We start from the raw sequence: 17,611 nt of genomic DNA on the forward strand, positions 1-17,611 counted from the left end.
TTTAGGTTTCTAGCAGCATTTAAAAATGTCTCATTAAAGGAAAATTTCTCTGACTGGCCCGGAGAATGGATGGACAGAGGGTGAGGAGTGACGAGGAGAAGCGCAGCTCAAAAATATACCCAAATGGGGGAGTTCCTATGAAAATACAGGCTGCCAGCTATAGATTTTGTGCTTGGGGTGTGTGTGTGTGTTTTCCAGGACAACCTCCCAGTTCCATGTCATACTTTATTTAACAATATTAAACAGGCACTTTTGATAGCACACATACAACATCATAAAAGGCAACTTTTGCTCAGTTTGCTCTCTCTGACAAAATATCAAAATAAAAACTTTTGACATAGACATTGCACCCAAGGTAAAATTTTTTTAATACATTACAATGAATCTTAAAGATACACATGAACAGAATAAAGCTTCTTTTTTCCCCCTTCTCTTTTTAAATCATCTAAAAGGCCAGGCGCCACATACTCTGTATTGTGTCAGTGCATAAATACACCTCCTTGATCTGGGAGCTCAGGAAAAGAAGTCCTAGGTTTAGTCATTTCTTTCATGGGCTGCTTTGCACCTGAGTTTTTCTCTTAGATTGCAGAGGCTGGGTGTACCCTCTGCTAAATATGACAGAACCTTAAAAGTGATCGTGATGTCGTAGAGAGACCAGTGCAACGGGACATTCATTATCTGGTTTCTCATTGGTCTTTCTCCTTTCCTTTCCATACAGGCCAAAGTGTGTCCCAATAGTCATCCTCGGACCCCACCTCCTCCCCACCACTTTCTCTTGTTTTTTCTTTGCAATCAAGGAAGTCTGTATTCACATTTAAAGAATGAAAATAGCACCGGGAACTGTGCAGTTAGAGAGCTGATGCTTAGAGCTGCTAACTTTATACAGTGAGAGAGGTTAAAACCGGTGCTTTCGGGGACTGTGGAGACAGCACCAGTCGGTGGTGGCAAGTGAGCCCAGTTCTCTCCATTTTCCACATGGAAAAAAAAAAGTTCGTCACAAATTTCAAGGTGCGGTTTGAGTCAACTGGCATTTTCCATCCATTTGCAGCATTTACAGTGGTCAAATAACGGTACCGCTGTCTGAAATGAGAGGGCTCACTCAACGTCAAGGCTAGATTGTGGGAACTTTGCTACGCAGGGAACGACTGTTTCGAACAGAAAGCTCTGCACCCTCCCTCCAATTTCATTTACAGGGCTGGGTGGGTTGTATTTCTAAGAACACCAACAACAAGAACAATAACAAAACTGTACTGCTTTGTCAGTTTCTATTAGATGAATCGTAGAGGATAATTTGTGCAAAATCGTCGACTGTTCGCTTTCTACAGTGTACTGCACCTCATGAATAAGACGCACGGGGAATGAAGTTCATGTCTTCAAGTACTTGGTCTAAAGATAACACAGAGCCAGTCTCCAAGGGAGCCCAGACTGGCCCGGACCTACCCTTGTCACCTCAGCACTTCTGCAAGAAAGGAATTGCTCTTGACAATCCAGGCTGCCCAAAGCGATTACCATTTTAGTTCATGAAAATCATCAGAGACATCAAAGTCCCAGCATTTGCATGAGAAATCAGGTGAGTTTAAAAAAAAGATTAGTAGACACAAAGCAAACTATTTCACAGAGACAGCAGTGCGAGTTCATTTAAGCTAAACAGAGAAACCATGCTACACAGATGAATGGAATGCTTTGATCATTTCCCCCTTGCCAAGCCTTCCGTGGCAGCTGAGGATCAGCACGAGTCACTTTCATAAATTACTCAGAAGTATCTCTTCTTAAAGGAATTTTAAAGCTAGTTAATTTTTGTCCAAACAGTTGGCTTAGGAGATTGTTCTGGGATTCAACTGTCCTGTACTTGTGAGTTTCAGCAGGTTTAGCACCTTGGACAGTTCTACCCCTCTTGAGAGTGCTGTGGAGGGATGAGGGAGTTCCTTTGGGCACTACCTCTCGGAAAGATTTTCCCAAGATCCCTTTCTTGGATTTGGTGTTCCTTTTGTGGTGGTGAGTTTCTACCTTCTTCTGGTTGTAAGGGTCAGGCACGGTTTTCTTGAGCTGGCTGCTTGTCGCTGAGGGTCTGGGTTTGGACGCTCTGTTGTCCAGAGTCCCACGCCTCCTAGAGGATGGCATAGAACCGTTATTACTTGTCCACTCTGCTTTTTTAAAGTTCCTTGGGCCTTCACTCCTACCCATCTCTGGAGCTTTCTTCTTCTTCCCATCCCCCTTGATGTTCTCTCTGGAGACCAAGCTTCCTTTGTGCCCCAAGCCCTTACATTCTTTTTGTCTCTTGGAGAATCCTTTGGTGGAGATGCTCAAAGCTGGCTTCTCAGAGGACAGGCCAAGATCTTTGTGGTCTGGCTTAGTCGGTAACATGGATGTTTCACTTTTGAGTTGGGCACTGGTGGGCTTTGGTTGACTACAACCTCCTTCTTTTACATTGCTCCCAACATTGTCCTTTGCCTGAGGACTCTGGTTGGGCTTGGCTTTCAGGGTGGTGGACCTTGATGCATCCTCAGGACAGGGTGTGCTAGAGGCTGCCTCTCTGGGGCCATGATTCACTGTGATTTTCCGTTGGGGGGCTGAATCCTTGGTGACTCTGTTTAGAATTGGTGATGCTGTTCGGTCCTTGAGGGGCTGTGTAGAATGGGGAATCTTAGTACAACTAAGTTTGGAGGAACTTTCCTTCTGGGACATTGTGGCACCCCTGAGGCTATTCCCTGTGCCTCTCTGGGGTTCTTTGGGCCATGGAGCCTCCGTCTTGTTGCTGTGTGTTGTGGAGATTTTCTTCCCTGTCCTGACCAAAGGATTCTCAGTTGTTGTATGTTCTGGAGAATCTAGATAGCCGGGTGTCTCTCTGTCATCATTCACTGTTGGTTTATCTTGAGTATTGGTGTATCTGTTTTGTACTGGGGCCAGGCGAAGTGCCATATTTTCTTCAGTTTCTTGGCTTCTCCCAACTGGAAGCGTAGGCAGGTCTTGTTCCAACTTGCATATTTCTGAAAAAGGAACAGGGCTTCTTGGAGGGGGATCATCTTTTGGTTCCTCTGGGCATAGCAGTGGCACACTTTGACGCTCCTTGCATCTTTCTGGGATGTCTGAGAGAGGAGAATCTGAGAGAGGGGATAGACATGGTGGAGGTAACTGCAGGAGCTCAAGGGGGCAGTCTTCCATTTTGTCCAAGTGGTCAGAGAGGCAGCCTATCAGGTGTTCAGGTTTTTCTTCATCGGACAGTCTTTCTGGGGAATTGAGTGCTTCCCCCAAGAAGGACTTATATAGAACTGGGGGAGACTTCTCACCCAAGGCAAGGCTGCTGCCAACACGGTGATCTAGTGGTCTTGGTGCCACCTCTGCTTCTGGTCCTGGAAGGCTGCTGGGAAGTGCCACCTTTCTCTTTTTATGGGGTGGCATGCTCTCCTGGGAGGTGACTTCTTTTTTCTTCCTCTCTCTTCCATCTCTGGACCCAGCACCCGGTCTCATCACCCCCCTGAATTTGAAAGTCCGGTTCCCTTCTGCTAGGTGCTTCTCCATGTGCCGTTCATACTGTTCCTTCTTGGAGAAAGTGTAATTGCACGTGCTGCAAATGAAGGACTTTTTGATGACGTGCATGACATCAGCACAGAGCTCACATGCATACAGTGTGGTGTGCTTGATTTCTGGCTTTTCCTTCACACCGTGCTCCTGGCTCAGGTGGCCACGGAGCTCACGGGTCTCCTTGTAGAACTTGGGACATCGGGTACACATATAGATCTTCTCCAAGCTGTGCACCACCAGGTGGCGCTGGAGTTTGAACGGCTTGGGAAATTGCTTCCCACAGTGGTGGCAATCCCTAGAGGGGTCTTTGCACTGGGGGTGCATGGGGGCTACTTTTGAAGGGTGTTCCCCACTAGGGCCGGGATCAGGAGACCCTACTTTGGGAGAACTGGATGAGGCATTGGTCACGGTGGGGGAGCTGCTGTTGGCAGGAGTGTTGGTTTGAGCCAAGGGCTTGTTCTTGCCGCTGCCTTCCGTGATGTCTTGACTTCCTTTAGGTTCTTGCTCTTTGGGATCTTTGCTCCCTTTACTAGCAGAGCGCTTGCCTCTGGAGGGCCTGGGCTTCCGATTCATGATGGTGTTCAAGAACTGAGTAACCGCATTGTCCTCGCCGAAGCACGTGGGCAACCCTGTCATGCATTTCTGAACTTGACCTTTCCGAGCAAACTTTGCAGCATGTTCTCGTAGGTGTTCGTTGTACATCCACACGTCTGAGATCTCCTTAAGGCACATGCCACAGGCCCAAAGGCCTACCTTGTTCCTGGCATGCTTCCCTTTTAAATGCTCCTTTAATTGTTCTCTGGAACTGAATTTCCTCTGAACACACATGTAGCACGTGGGGGGAGGAGATGGGTTGTGCGTGAGCTTGTGAAAGTCCAGCTCTCCCAGGGTGAGAAACCATTGGAAGCACACTTTACACTTGTAGTGCTTTTCCCTTGTCTTGATGGTCATGTCACCCCGACTTCTTCCCCCTCTCCCTTCCTCTTCTTTGCGTTTGATAGGTGAGATGTGCTCATTCCCCTTCTTCTTGAAACTTAAAGTGCTTGGGTCAGACTGGCCTGAACAGTCTTCACAAGGGCTATAGAAATGCATGTCTCTCATTTCCAACTTTGTGCTCAGCAGCTCAATGTCAATGGGATGAAGTTCTGGGGAGCCTGGGTTCCTCTGAATATGGCCAGCATAGGTCTCTACCTCCAGCTCTGGGGGCTCGGGACTCACTTCTCCCAAGGAATACTCATTCTTAGGTTCTATCGGTGACTTGAAAGACATTTCGTTGCAATGATCCAAGACTTCCAGGTCATTCCAAACAGCTGGTGATATATGCAAGTTGGGGATGGCTTCCAACCGATTGTTTGGGCAGAGATAAGTCAACATTTCGTCATCATCCAGGTTGAGGCCCATCTTGGTGTCACTGTCTATTTCACTGTCTGGCTTAGGAGCTCCTATGCCAGGACTCAAAGACCAGGTGTCATTCCCATGGCACATGTCCAATGGGAAGGCATCATGGAAAGACATAGACTCATAATTACAGGGGTCCTCCTGGGTGACACAGAAAGAATCAGTGTCACCAAGATCAGATGGCAGGCGAATGGAGAACATCTCTGTGGACCCCACCACCTGGCTGCTGGTTTCTATAACAGGTTTGGGTTTCTTGGGCCCCTTTCCATAAACACGGGTGCACTTCCTCCGGGAGAAGTGATCATCCCTTGGGAAGAGAAGAGAAAATGTGGCATCATCATCAAATAAGTGCTGCAGGTCCACTTTGGTCTGATCTCTGACAAAGGGATCTTTGCTCTGCTCTCCCCTGTTCTTGTCTTCTGAGTCCATCACATTGTCCTCTGAGAAGACCTGGGGTAGGCTATTGGTTGTTACAGTTTTTCTTTTTTCTGGATCTGAAGCTTCCAAGGGCAAGTCTGACTTAGCAGGACTTAAGGATGCCTGCTTCAAGGGCAAATCATGCTTTTCCAATATGCCTGCTTCTAATGTCCCCCTTTCCATGACATATTCCTCAACATTCATACCATGAGTATCTTCACACATCTCATTATAAACACTGCACAACTCTTCCTCTCTGGGCCTCAGGAAATTGTTTTCCCAGGATTCTTCTGAAGTCTGGATCTGGTCTCTTGTTGACGGGCTCTCCATTCTCCCTTGACTACTCATCGTATCATTGAAGGGCTTCTGGCCAAGTGTCTCTTCTGTGAACAGTAACTGGCTGCCCATTTCATCCAAATCCTTGAAAGTCTCATGGACAGGTCTGGCACTGAGAGACGGCTGGATAGAGTAAGACCAGTCCTTCCCCGGTGGTAAGAGGGAACGATTTGGCTTCTCAGGATAATTGGCCATGGTAAATGATGAATTTGAGTCAGGTCTATCTAAAATCATATCAGGAGAAAGATCTGGGATATCCTTCTCCAAGTCTGAAGCCTCAATGCATACATTTTTCCTTGGGAATCTTTTCACTTCCTTTTTTCTCACTCTCCTAACTAATTTCCCTTCTGAATCACTGTTTAAGTCTACAGCATCTTTGTTTTGGCGCTTCCTCCCTCTTCGCCTTCTGTCCGACTTTTTAGGGCTGGGCTTCCTCCTATGTGACTTGTCTGATTTCTCAGGCTCCAAGGCCTGAAGTTGTGTCTTTGCTTTGCCATTCACCAGGTCTGAGTGAAGGAGTTCCTGGGTCAGTGGAGAAGCTGCAACCCTGGGGCCACTTAGCCCTGAACTGGCCTCCTCAGCTTCTTGGGTGTTGGGCTCATTCTCCAGAGGTGGTCCAGGATTAGGGCTGTTGTTCATTAGTGAATTACATGCCTTCTCTTTCATTGTCATAGCTCTTGGGCTTTTCTTAGAGCGGTGCCTTGATATTTTTGTTCCCTTTTCCAAAGGAGCTGAGCTAGATCTGGTTGTTTTGTTTGGCAACGAGGTGTTCTCATTCTTTATCCGATGTTTCACAGCTTTGTGTCTCATCAAGCCTGGTTTGGATTTGAAGGACAAGTTGCAGATATCACAGGTGACTTGTTGATTATTTGACTGTGGGGGACTTCTTTTCCACTGGCCATTCCTCAAAGCCAGTGGCTCCTTTTTCAATTTACTCTTTTCTTGAATGGGATCCAGGGGGCTTTGCACACCACCGATGGGAGGGTCAGGCCGATCATTTCTGCGGCTTTTAGAAGGATTCGTTCTTAAACTGTCCTTTCTTGGGGCCACACTTGGAGAGGCAGAAGTGAATGAGTTCACTTCTAGTGCTGCTAAAAGGTGGACATTCTCTGGGTCCCCAGTGTTGGAATCAGGACTCTCTGTAAGTTTAGGGCTCATAACTGCAGAATAGGTCTCCTCTTCATTGTTTTTAGCTTCAATTTCTTGTTGAGAACTCAGATCTTTCTTTACTTTAGCTTCCCTGCTACTTGGAGAGTTCCTGGGGCCCTCTGGGTAGTCTTTGCTTTCCTCTTGGGAGTGGACACTGAGAATCACTTCTGGGAGGGATCTCGATTGGTTTTCCTTGTGGTGGGGGCATGCCAACTCCATGCAGGTACATATCATGGGTATTCTTCTGACCACATCATTCTGGCCCAAGTGTGGAATATAGGAAATGGTGGAGTCATGTGTTGGTGTCTTCTGGGAGGAGTCCTCTTCTGGGGGAGATGATGTAAAATGGCTGAAGCCAAAGGGAATAGGGGAGGTCCTTGGTTCTTCTTCTCTGGGCTCCACTTGGTTATCTAAAATATTCTCCTCTAGAAAGTGTCTGCCACTGCCAATTGCAGCTTGTGGAAGGGAGACATTGATGCTCTGGTCCCGAAATACTGGTTGAGGTGAATGAATGTCTTCGTCAGTGATCTTTTCCCCTGAGCTCTGTGCAGGGTAACACTCCAGACTTTTCTCAGGGTCGCAGATGCTTTCCTTCAAAGATGAAGGAGTTGATTTCCTCTCTGGATTGTTTGGTAGGGCACTATCTTCATCTTTTTCAACTTGAGCATCCATAGTTTTCAGGAAATGTTTATCTTCACTATCTTGCAGACATTCCTGGCCAGAAGTCACTGCCTGCGAAGGAAGGCCAAGGGCTGAGTCCTTTCCTGAGGGAGGAGTCTGAAGTCCTTGCCTTGGAGAGACACTGGCCTCTTCTGCAAATGATGCAGAAATTGTTTGGCCTTTCCAATGGTCCTTCTCTAAGCGGTGCTTGGGGTGTGGGGAATAAACTTGCTCCTCAGGTGATTTCTCGGGGCTCCTTTTGCTTTCGTGAACAGAAGGGAACTGCTTTTCCTCATTCCCCCAAGCACTGCCTTTGCCTCGTGTTTCTGTAATTTCATCACCTAATACCGCTTCCTCAAGAGAGACAGGGATCAATGGGGATTGCTGGTGCTTTTTAAATGTCCAGTTTGCTATGCTGTGCTCTTGCTCTAGCTCTCTGTTGGGTTGATCTTCCTTTTTTGCCAATTTGGTCACTTGGGAGTCAGATGCATCATTGAAAAGGGACAAATCGGTGTCTTGTGAGACATCATCTGGGCAGATGTGAAGGTCACCTGGTTCTGGGCTCTGATGTAGCTGGGTTACATGATTCTGTGCCTTGGGGCTCTCCATTTTGGATTGCTTTTCAGGGAATGATTCTGTTTCACTGAGTGATCCCAGATTTCCATCTATCTCTGGGAATAGCTGAATTCCTACTGTAGTAGTGAGACATGTTTGCCCACCTTCTATGACTCCATTGGCAATGTTGTGGCCACAGGCCAAATGTTCATCCTCCTGACCTTCCCCTTTCAGATGAGAAGGGCTGCCACTTGGGATTTGAAGACTGGTGGAGAGTAGTTCTGTGAGGCAAGAGGGTATTTTTTCTTCCTCATTACTCTGGACCGTCCTGGCTACAAAGAGCTGAAGTTCTTGTAAGGGATTCACTGCTGAACTCTGGGATGCCATCACTGTCTCACCACCATGAACTGAGTCTTTGTCCAAACTCAGCACCTCAAATAATGAGGCTTTCTCTTTGCCAGCCTTCTCACAGATGGGCATCAGTGGATAAGAGATGGAAGCCACAGCTTCCTCATTCCCCTCCAAGATAGACTCCTCTTCACTGTGATGGGAGATGATGGTACTCTTAGGAGTTTCTGCCCTATTTACTTTCTTTAAGGCATTTTTCTCTGCGGTGTTGAAATTTCTGGCATCAGAAGATGAGGCAGTGTCCAGAACTGGAACACAATCATCCCGAAAACCCATTTCAGATTTCAAATGGGTAACTTGATTGCCAAATGCTTCCAGCTCAGGTGGCTCACTGAATGTCTGAGACATCTCCTGTGGGTCTGGAAACATGTCTTCTCTAGTTTTTCTTGGAAGAAGCTGTAGGGGATCTTGTTTATTCATTTCGTTAGCCTCCTTGTTTTTAGAATTTATGGACTCCCGGATGGGGCTGCTCTTTGTCAAGCTCTCTGCAGAGGCTAAAGGCTCTAACTTTTCAGACACACTGGGAAAGGAGGAGTTAGCACCGACGAAGGATTCATTTTCTACCTCAGAGCAGCTGATCTGCTTTGAGATTTCAGCTTCCTGGAGCTCAAGCTGAAACTGATGACATGTCAACGGTGAACCAAAAGGATTTAGAGTGACGGTATCTTCATGTGTGTTTGGGGCTATGTCTGTTGCCAGTGGGTCAAATGATATGGTACACGACCAGCTTTCCTGATGACTTCCGTAGTCTCTATCCATGCCACCCACTGCTCCTTTCTCCTCACCTGGATCTGGGCCACTGTGACTTTTGGGTGCTATGAGATCTGTGTCCTCAAGACTGGTAAGTTCATGGGCCAAGAACAAATGCTTCTCATGCTCAGGTTCTTGCCCTAGAGGTGAAGGTGAGAATTGTTTAGTTGTTTCAGGTGCATCCAGAGCAATAAAATGCTCTGGAGACTGTAGGACTCCAGGGGCTGCATCGTCGAGTTTGCTGGTCTGAAGTTCACTTTCCAATTCTGTGACCAATCGCTTGATCTCCAGTTCATCCTCGGACATGTTATTCATAAAAGGTACATTATAGTCTTCTATCTTTCCTGGCAAAGGGATTTGGCTGGAAGTCACAGTTCCTTCACTGGGAAATTTCTTCTCTAATGATTTTTCCACTGAAAGGTCAGGAAAACGGCCCATGTCATCAGACAGGACTGGTGACACTTCTTCTAGACCCCAGTCCTTTTCATGGAGAAATGAGGGGTACTGTTGCTCAAGCTCAGAAGGTTTGCTTGGGGAGGTGCTTTCGCAGGTGAAAGGAATGTAACTGACCTTAGTGGGCGACATGCTGCTATAGAGAGGGGTGTCAAACCCAGCCACAGGGAGGCCACCAAATATAGATGATGAATCAAAGCTCAGTGGGGGAGAAACTTTGCCCGGTTCAGATTCTGTTACGTAAGGTGGAATCTTGGAGGATCTGGACTCAAAGGCATTGGAGCTGGTGTCATCCTGGCCCAGGTAGATGTTTTCGACATGCGATGGCTCCAGGACTAAAGGTTTTGAATATAGGTTGCCATCATAATGACCTGATAAATCCTTTTGCCTGGGGGATGCTTCATTAGTGGTGTTCTCATAAGAATTATGACCTTTGCTAGAGAGCATAATCCTGATGGGATCCCCATTATAACAGCCAGTGGGGATGGCAAAGTCTTTAGGATCTATACTGGGGTCGTGGTTCTTTAAATACTCGATGCTGGCTTCTGAGTAACTGATATCCAGAGAGTTCGAAACCTGGGAGGGATTAATTAATTTTCTGGTTTGGTACTTCAGGGTGCTCCCATTGAATGGAGAAAATGGAGGTTCAATATTCTGGGTGGTGTCTTGCAAAGTGGATGGAACTGGACTTTCAGAGACTTCCTGTGGCACCATGTCAACATGAGTTCCTCCCATTTTGGCCTTCGAGGCTGCCTTTTCATTGCTGCCCATCTGATTGGGTTTGGAGGTTATGCTTTCTTCACTTTGCATCATTTTGTCTTTGGCCATAGGTTTCCCATTTTCATCTATGTAATTGGTCAGTGGAAAATTGGTCTTGCTACTTGGTAAGAGCTTGGTTCTGGTTGACAATGCTTTGGTGGAGCCTGGTCTCTTGCTCTTTTTGGAAAAGTCTTCTAGCAATGGGTGGTTTTCTGCTGGACTTTGCTCATGGTCGGGAAGCTGTGGAAGTCTTGCTGGAAGAGGGAAGGTGTGGTCAGAGTCATTTGGACTCCTTATCTCACAGACACTTTCCTTTTCATTGTCAGAATCTCCCTTCTCAGTGCTTTGGGATCGTCCCTCTATCTTGTTGGTCAGATTCGTGCTTTGGTCATCACCAGGGGAAGGCTGACACACCTTCTCTGGGCCCAGGGACGTACTCTCTTTCTTATTCCCTGCTTCATCATTGGGGTCCTTCTGGAAATCCTGACATCTCTTTCCTCCCCGTCTCTGGCCTCGTTCCTTTTCTCCTCGCTTTTGCCTTAAAAAGTTGTATCTGGGTCTGCCCTTGATGCTGGAATTTTCCAACTGCCCTTTTCTAGGTGAACTGGGAGGGCATCCTCTTCCTTCCTCATCAGAATCTGAGATGTAATCATATTCCCCAAACTGCCCACTCTTGGCTGTGGGGACAGGCTTTGGTGTCACTAGGGAGAACTGCATGATTCGGCTGTTCTTAACTTGTAGTTTATGTGGCTTGTTTTTCTGCTGTACGATTTTATGAATAAGTTCTTTGCTCCAGGTACCATTTCGGGCTTTCCTCCTCTTCCCTTCCTTCTTTGAGAATCTGTGCCTCTTAGGACTCCTGGGTCCTGAATGTGTGTTAGCTGTTCCATCCTGGCCTTGGCCATCGGGGTCTGAATCAGGGCTGCTTTTTCGGGGTTGTTTTCTTAGTTCCCTCGAGCTTGGCCTTCTTGTAGGGGGTGGCGTGGAGGATGTCTTGCTGAACTTCCTCCTTGGCCTTCCTCGGCTTGCTTTCACCACCTTACTCCCTCCTGTTCCTAGGGGATCAGTGGGAGTCAGATCTTTCCTGTAAAGACTGACTCTTTTCCCCCTGCCCCGTTCCCTTGCTTTGCATGTCCTTTCTTTCTCAGGGGGCAGCTGCTCCGCAAGTCGGCTTTGGCTCCTGCGCCTGGTCAGGTAGCCTTCTTCACAGTGACTGGCTGTTTGGGCTGGAGGCCCTTGCCCTTGCCCTCCGTCTGGGCCCACATATTTCGGCTTGGTTTCAGGCCCTGCTCCTTCCTTGGTCTTATAAGACTGGCTGGTGCCCAGTCCTTTGGTAGCGGACAGTTCCTCATCAGTGAAAACATCAATAAAGCTGCTGTCAATCTCAGGGTTGTCCGATTGGTACTCCAGGCCATTCAGGGCCTCTGTGATCAGGCTATCCAACTTAGCATCCTCTATCTCCAAATCGGATGCCGTAAGAGACAAGGAATTTGGAAAGAAGTTTCCTTTTAAGGAGTCCTCTTTGCTTTCTCCCTTGCTCTCCCCATCTAAAATGAAGTCAGCAGATTTGTTGGGGCCGAGCAGATGTGAGTGGGGATCGGAAGATCCCTTGGGCACTGTGAGCCCAGACCCAGGCTGGGGAGTCCTCAGGGGGTCTGGCGGGCGCTTTCGGCTCTCAGCGGGTCTCGAGCCATCTCGCATCTCTGTGAGGAATGCCGAGGGTAAGCCGCAATACTGCCGATGCTCCAGGAAGGAGGCCAGGTTACTGTAGTTCTGGTCACATTGTTTGCAGGTGAGCAGCACATCCAGCTGATCCAGGCTTGCACTGCTGATTGAGTTAGCTAGGAAGTGATGGGAGGAATAGGGGGGCAGCTCGCCTTCAAAGCTGTCCAGACCTGCTTTGCTGACATCAGCGACTGCTCTGGGAAACGGGCTTTCCTGAAGGCATTTAAAGAGGTTCTCATCCTTTGGTCCATCTGCAGGGAAATGAAATGCCTTAATGTTCTCAGACGGATAAGGGATGGAAATGTCCCTCGATGGGTCTGGAGAGTGGAACGTCTTGTTCTCCTTTGGGTGAATGGGGGGCTGGAAATAGGAGGAAGGGGCAAGAGGGACAGGAAGCTGGCCCTCTTCTGAGCTGTGATTAATAGGACTGGTAGACAGGGGCGAAAGAGAAGAACAAGTGCTATTGCTTGTGGGATTGGGGACAGGGGAGGGCAGAGGGGATTCGACTGGAGAAGTTGCTGCTAACCCTGGTGAGGGCAGGGCCAAAGAAAGCTTGGAAGCTCTTCTGGTTGAGGCCTGAGGTTGGCTCATTCCGAAGAACAAGGGTTTGGTCCTGGCGTCACAGGAAGGAGAGCCGGCTTCCTTCATCCCTTCGTAGGGATAAATGCCAGTAGGGCCCCCATTTAGCTGGATGGCCTCACTTCTCTGGGCTACAATCTTTTCCCCAGCCCCAAGGATCTTCCCAGGATAGCTTGGAGGGCTGGACAGGTGGGCTGTCTTTGAGATCTTGCCCACTCCTTGCCATTCAGATGTGCCTGGAGGGAAGGGAAGCTTTTGGCTGCTTAACTGTCTTGAGGGTTCAATTCGGTTTGGAGTAGGCATGGCAGAGTTGAGATGAATCTGCTGCCACATTACCCGGGCACCCTTTTGAACATGGGGCCTCTGCTCAGCACTAGTCTGGCATTCAAAAGAGAACTGATTCCCACCAGTGGGAGTAGGAGGAGGAGCAGGAGGAGCAGGAGCAGCAGCAGCAGCAGCAGCGGTGGTGGTGGTGGTGGTGGTGGTGGTGGAATAAGGTGCTGAATTTGGGTCTATTGTCGTAAACGTCTTATTGCCTCCTTCCCACGACTGGGCCCCCTTGGAGCGACTCTCGGCCACCATGGAACCATCCTTGTCCAAAGGCATGGAAGATGGGCTCATGCCATTGGCTGGGGAACCTCCAAAGACTTTGTTTGGAAAGTGCACTTGGGGGAGTGAGTTCTGTGGTATGTTCCTTCTAAGAGCGTTACTTGGCATGGGCATCCTGGGGCTTGGGATGCTGTTTTTTGCTGAGGAGTGCCTCTTTGTGACACCTTTGGGCATGCTACCATGTAAACTTGTTGAGAAAATGCCTTGGCCTTCTAGGAATGGAGTTGGATTTTGGTCGTTAGCACCAGAGGAAGAGATAGCACCATTCAGGTCGGGGGGAGGGTCTCCGTGCCCCTTGTAGGAGGGCAGAGGGGATGGAAGCTGAGCTCCTTGAGTCTGTGGATGCAGAAATGGAGCTGACTGTGAAGGGAGTGGATAGGGCCGGCCTTCTTGGGACAAACTGTCAAAGGAACCCTTGTTCAGGGGGTCTTCCTGCCAGTCCCTTGGAGAAGAGTGAAAGACAAATGCCCCATGGTGAGCTGCCAGGGAAGTGCCCACGTACTCTTGGCTGGGAGCGTCGACAGGGAAAGGCTCGGACACCTGCAATGGATATTGAAATGGCACAAAACAATGGGCGCTGGATTTGCTGCCCTCGGGGAAGGGGCATGACTTGCCAGGGGTGACATCATAGTTAGCACCTGGAAATCTCTTCTCAGGGGAAGGCCAGGAGTCTGCCCTGTTTACCTGGAACTCCAAATAGTGTGGTGGCCTGGCCAGGCTGGGGCTGTCCTGTGGAGGGCCCCCTTGCTGCTGGTCCTTCCTGCTGTGATGTAGGTGTGTGGTGGTTGGGGCCTGTGAGGTATAGTTGGTGGAGGTAAGGCTGGAGGGACCCTCCTGGAAGTACCTGTTGAAGCCAACTTCTTCTTGCTGGAGCTCGGCCTCTCGCTCTGGGAGGCTGGGGACGTTGAACCGGTAGCTCCCCGATGCAGGTCTCTTGCCGGCCTCTAGCTTTTTTGGTGGGGTGACTTTCTGTTGTGGGTAAGCAATGCCAATGGTGGGGTTGGCTCGGGAGTTGGCGATGGTGAGCCTGTAGAGTTGGTGTTGGCCTCGCTCCCCTTTCCCAGACCGTCGGCTTTTATCCCGGACCCTGCTCTTTCCTGTGGGAGACTGGACGGTCCCCTTCCCAGTGCCCCACGGGCCATTACTTAGCAACTTTGGCCGATTGTGAAGCGACTTGAAGTCAATCTTCCCAGCCTGCTGTGGTCTGATCACAGCCTCCCTTTGGCCGTGAGGCTCTTTGTCCTTGATGCTAAAGGGGGAGGTTGCCTTGGGCAGTCCATCAGACTGGGGACTGCTGAGCTCCCCTCCTTCCAACCTACCATGACATTCAAAGTCCTTGCCTTGCTCTTTGGAGCTGGGCTCAGGATCCTTAATGGAATAGACATGCTGTGTCTCTCCCTTCATGGTCCTGGGGAAGGACAGGGCTAGAAGGGACTGGCAGCCCTGGGATCCTCACGAATGGACTCTCTCTCTCCAGGCATGGTCCCTCAGGTCCAAGTATCTCAGAGGAGGCTCTTGACCAAGTGTAACTGGGAGCCGTCCCTGCTTACATCCTCATCTCTCCGAAGACGTGGGCAGGCAGTTGTGGTAAGGGCTGTTCTCATACTTCCAGACAGAGCCTGAAACGAGAGGATTGTACCAGTAAGAATGAGAAATACGGAAACCAGTAGGTTGGCTGTGGAGGACATAGAATGGTGAGCACTTATATAGCTCTTTTTTTTTGTTTTTGTTTTTAAAACCCTTACCTTCCATCTTGGAGTCAATACTGTGTATTGGCTCCAAGGCAGAAGAGGGTAAGGGCTAGGCAATGGGGGTCAAGTCACTTGACCAGGGCCACACAGCTAGGAAGTGTCTGAGGCCAAATTTGAACCCAGGACCTCCCATCTCTAGGCCTGGCTCTCAATCTACTGAGCTACCCAGCTGCCCCCTTATATAACTCTTGAAGGCCTGCAAAGAGCTTTGCACTGATTTTTTCTTATTTGAAACATTTAATTTAATTAATTAATTTAGAATATTTTCCCATGATTCTATGATTCATGTTCTTTCCTTCCCCTCTTCCCACCCCCTCCCATAGCCAATGAGCAATTCCACTGGGTTTTACATGTGTCAGTGATCAAGACCTTTTTCCATATTATTAATATTTTGCACTAATTTTTTCATTTGATTCTCACAACAATTTTGGGAGCTAAGTGATATTATTATAACCATTTTATTTTTATTTTTTAATTGAAAAATTTTATTTATTTTAATTTAGAATATTTTTCCATGGTTACATGATTCATATTCTTTCCCTCCCCTCCGACACCCCCCCCCCTTCCCTCAAAGCCGACATGCAAATCCACTGGTATAACCATTTTATAGATGAGAACACTGAGGCTGAGAAGGATTGAATGACATGCTCAGTTCACACAGGTAGTATATAGCTGGGGTTGGATTTGAACTCAGGCCTTTCTGACTATAGGCACAACCCAGCTCTTTATAATCAACTATACATTGAAAGCAAATGAAACCAGTGGACTGTGAGACAAGATAGTCCCAGCTCTGTCACTTGCTGGCTCATGACCCTCAGCACATCATTTAACCTAGTTGGACCCCAGACGGCATTGGAATAGTTGCTGTCCAAGGTCTTTTCCAACCCCTGCAATCTACTACATAAGGTCAGAGATTCTTAGAAAGGCACTTAGAAACTAATTCAACCATGTCTTTTTTATAGATGAAGAAACTGAGGCCCATAAAGGTTAAAGGCTTTTCTTGTCCAGTGTCATTCACATGGTATTAGAGGCAGGATTTGAACCCAAGCAACTTAAATCCAGTCAGGACACTTTTTAGGGGCAGCTGGGAAATACAGTGGATAGAATTCAGGACTTGAAGTTAGGAAGACCCAAGGGAAATCCTGTCTCCAAGATTTACTAGCTGGGTAATTATGGGCAAGCAAAAAAAAAATCAACCCACCTCTGTGACCCTCAGTTTCCTCATCTGTAAAATGGTGAACAATAAGACTATCTACCTTACAGGATGGTTATGCTGTGAGGTAACATATATAAAGTGCTTTGTACACCTTAAAGTGCTATAAAATACTACTTGCTATTATTACTTTGGAGCAGACAAACTCCCCATTAAATGGGAATTATTAGTTAATCTCACATTTCTTGAATTCTTTGAACTATTCAAAGCCCTTTCTCAGTCATCATTTCATTTAATTCTTGTGAAGAGCTTGTGGGGTGGAATGGCTATAACTCAGCATCTTCATTCTATGGACTGAAGTCCAGAAAAGGTGAGTATTTGGCCAAAGTCAAACAGCTAGTTGACATGGGCCTCCTGACTTCTACCCAGTGTACTTCCCACCACACCATGCTGCCTCCTGGACCTTTACCTTCTGTCTTATTCAAATATCTGTTCTGAAACAGAAAAGAGCTAAGGGCTAGGCAATTGGGGGTGAAGTGACTTGCCCAGGGTCACATAGCTAGGAAATGTCTGAGGCTAGATTTGAACCCAGGACCTCCTGATTCCAAGCCTGGCTTTCGATTCACTGAACCACCCAGCTGCCCGTGGACTGAGTCTTTAGACCAGGGGTCAGCAATCTTTTTGGCCGTGAGAGCCATAAACGCCACATTTTTTTAAATGTAATTTCGTGAGAGCCGTGCAGTGCTCACAGTGCCGCTCCTGTAACAGCGCCTGAAAAAAAATGGACTTTATGGCTCCTGCAGAAAGAGCCATATCTGGCCCTCGAAAGAGCCAGATATGGCTTGAGAGCCATACGTTGCTGACCCCTGCTTTAGACATTTCACTCCCAAAATAGAAGCTGGAGGCAAAACTAGCATGGCGACCAACGGTGGTGGTAGTGATGACGGCGGTGGTGTGTATGCATACGCTGCCTTAGCTTGGGGAGCTTCTTTCCCTTAGTGTGGGATGAGAAGGAGATACTTTCCCAGCCCTACCTAGACACGTGCCCCAGGGAGATGCTTGCTCAATTTTGGCCGCCCCTCCAGACTTAATGGCCATCACAACTCTTTCCCAGGGCCTGCCTTTCATGGGACCTGTTGTTCCCAATTTGGTGCCTGCTTTGGGTACAGCAAGGGGGTTAGTGATGAAGGATCTCTCCAAAAGAACAACCTCAACTTTTTAGTCCTATTTCCTGCCTTCCTCTGCCTTCCAGAACCCTCCTCTATGGTTGGCTATTTCCTTCTTCCTCTGGTGTTCACTGATGCCTACCTTTCCCCTGAAGACATCAACATTGCTTGGGACTCTCTCCAAGGCTGGTTAGCTTCTTTCCTACACACTTATGCACCCA

The 17,611-nt window shown here is 48.1% G+C and overlaps 1 protein-coding gene across 1 annotated transcript; it reads right to left on the reverse strand.

The window, feature by feature from the left end:
- Positions 1 to 1,749: 1,749 nt before the first annotated feature.
- Positions 1,750 to 14,724, reverse strand: ZNF469 (zinc finger protein 469). Its single transcript, XM_044660533.1, has one exon. The coding sequence runs from the start codon at positions 14,722 to 14,724 to the stop codon at positions 1,750 to 1,752; it is 12,975 nt and encodes a 4,324-aa protein (XP_044516468.1).
- Positions 14,725 to 17,611: the final 2,887 nt, after the last annotated feature.

This window comes from Gracilinanus agilis, chromosome 2 (genome assembly GCF_016433145.1).
Source record: "Gracilinanus agilis isolate LMUSP501 chromosome 2, AgileGrace, whole genome shotgun sequence".
NCBI classification, from domain to species: domain Eukaryota; kingdom Metazoa; phylum Chordata; class Mammalia; order Didelphimorphia; family Didelphidae; genus Gracilinanus; species Gracilinanus agilis.

Bases quoted from the DNA above. Each gene is read 5' to 3' on its own strand.
- ZNF469 (XM_044660533.1), bottom strand. From the start codon at position 14,724: ATGAAGGGAGAGACACAGCATGTCTATTCCATTAAGGATCCTGAGCCC.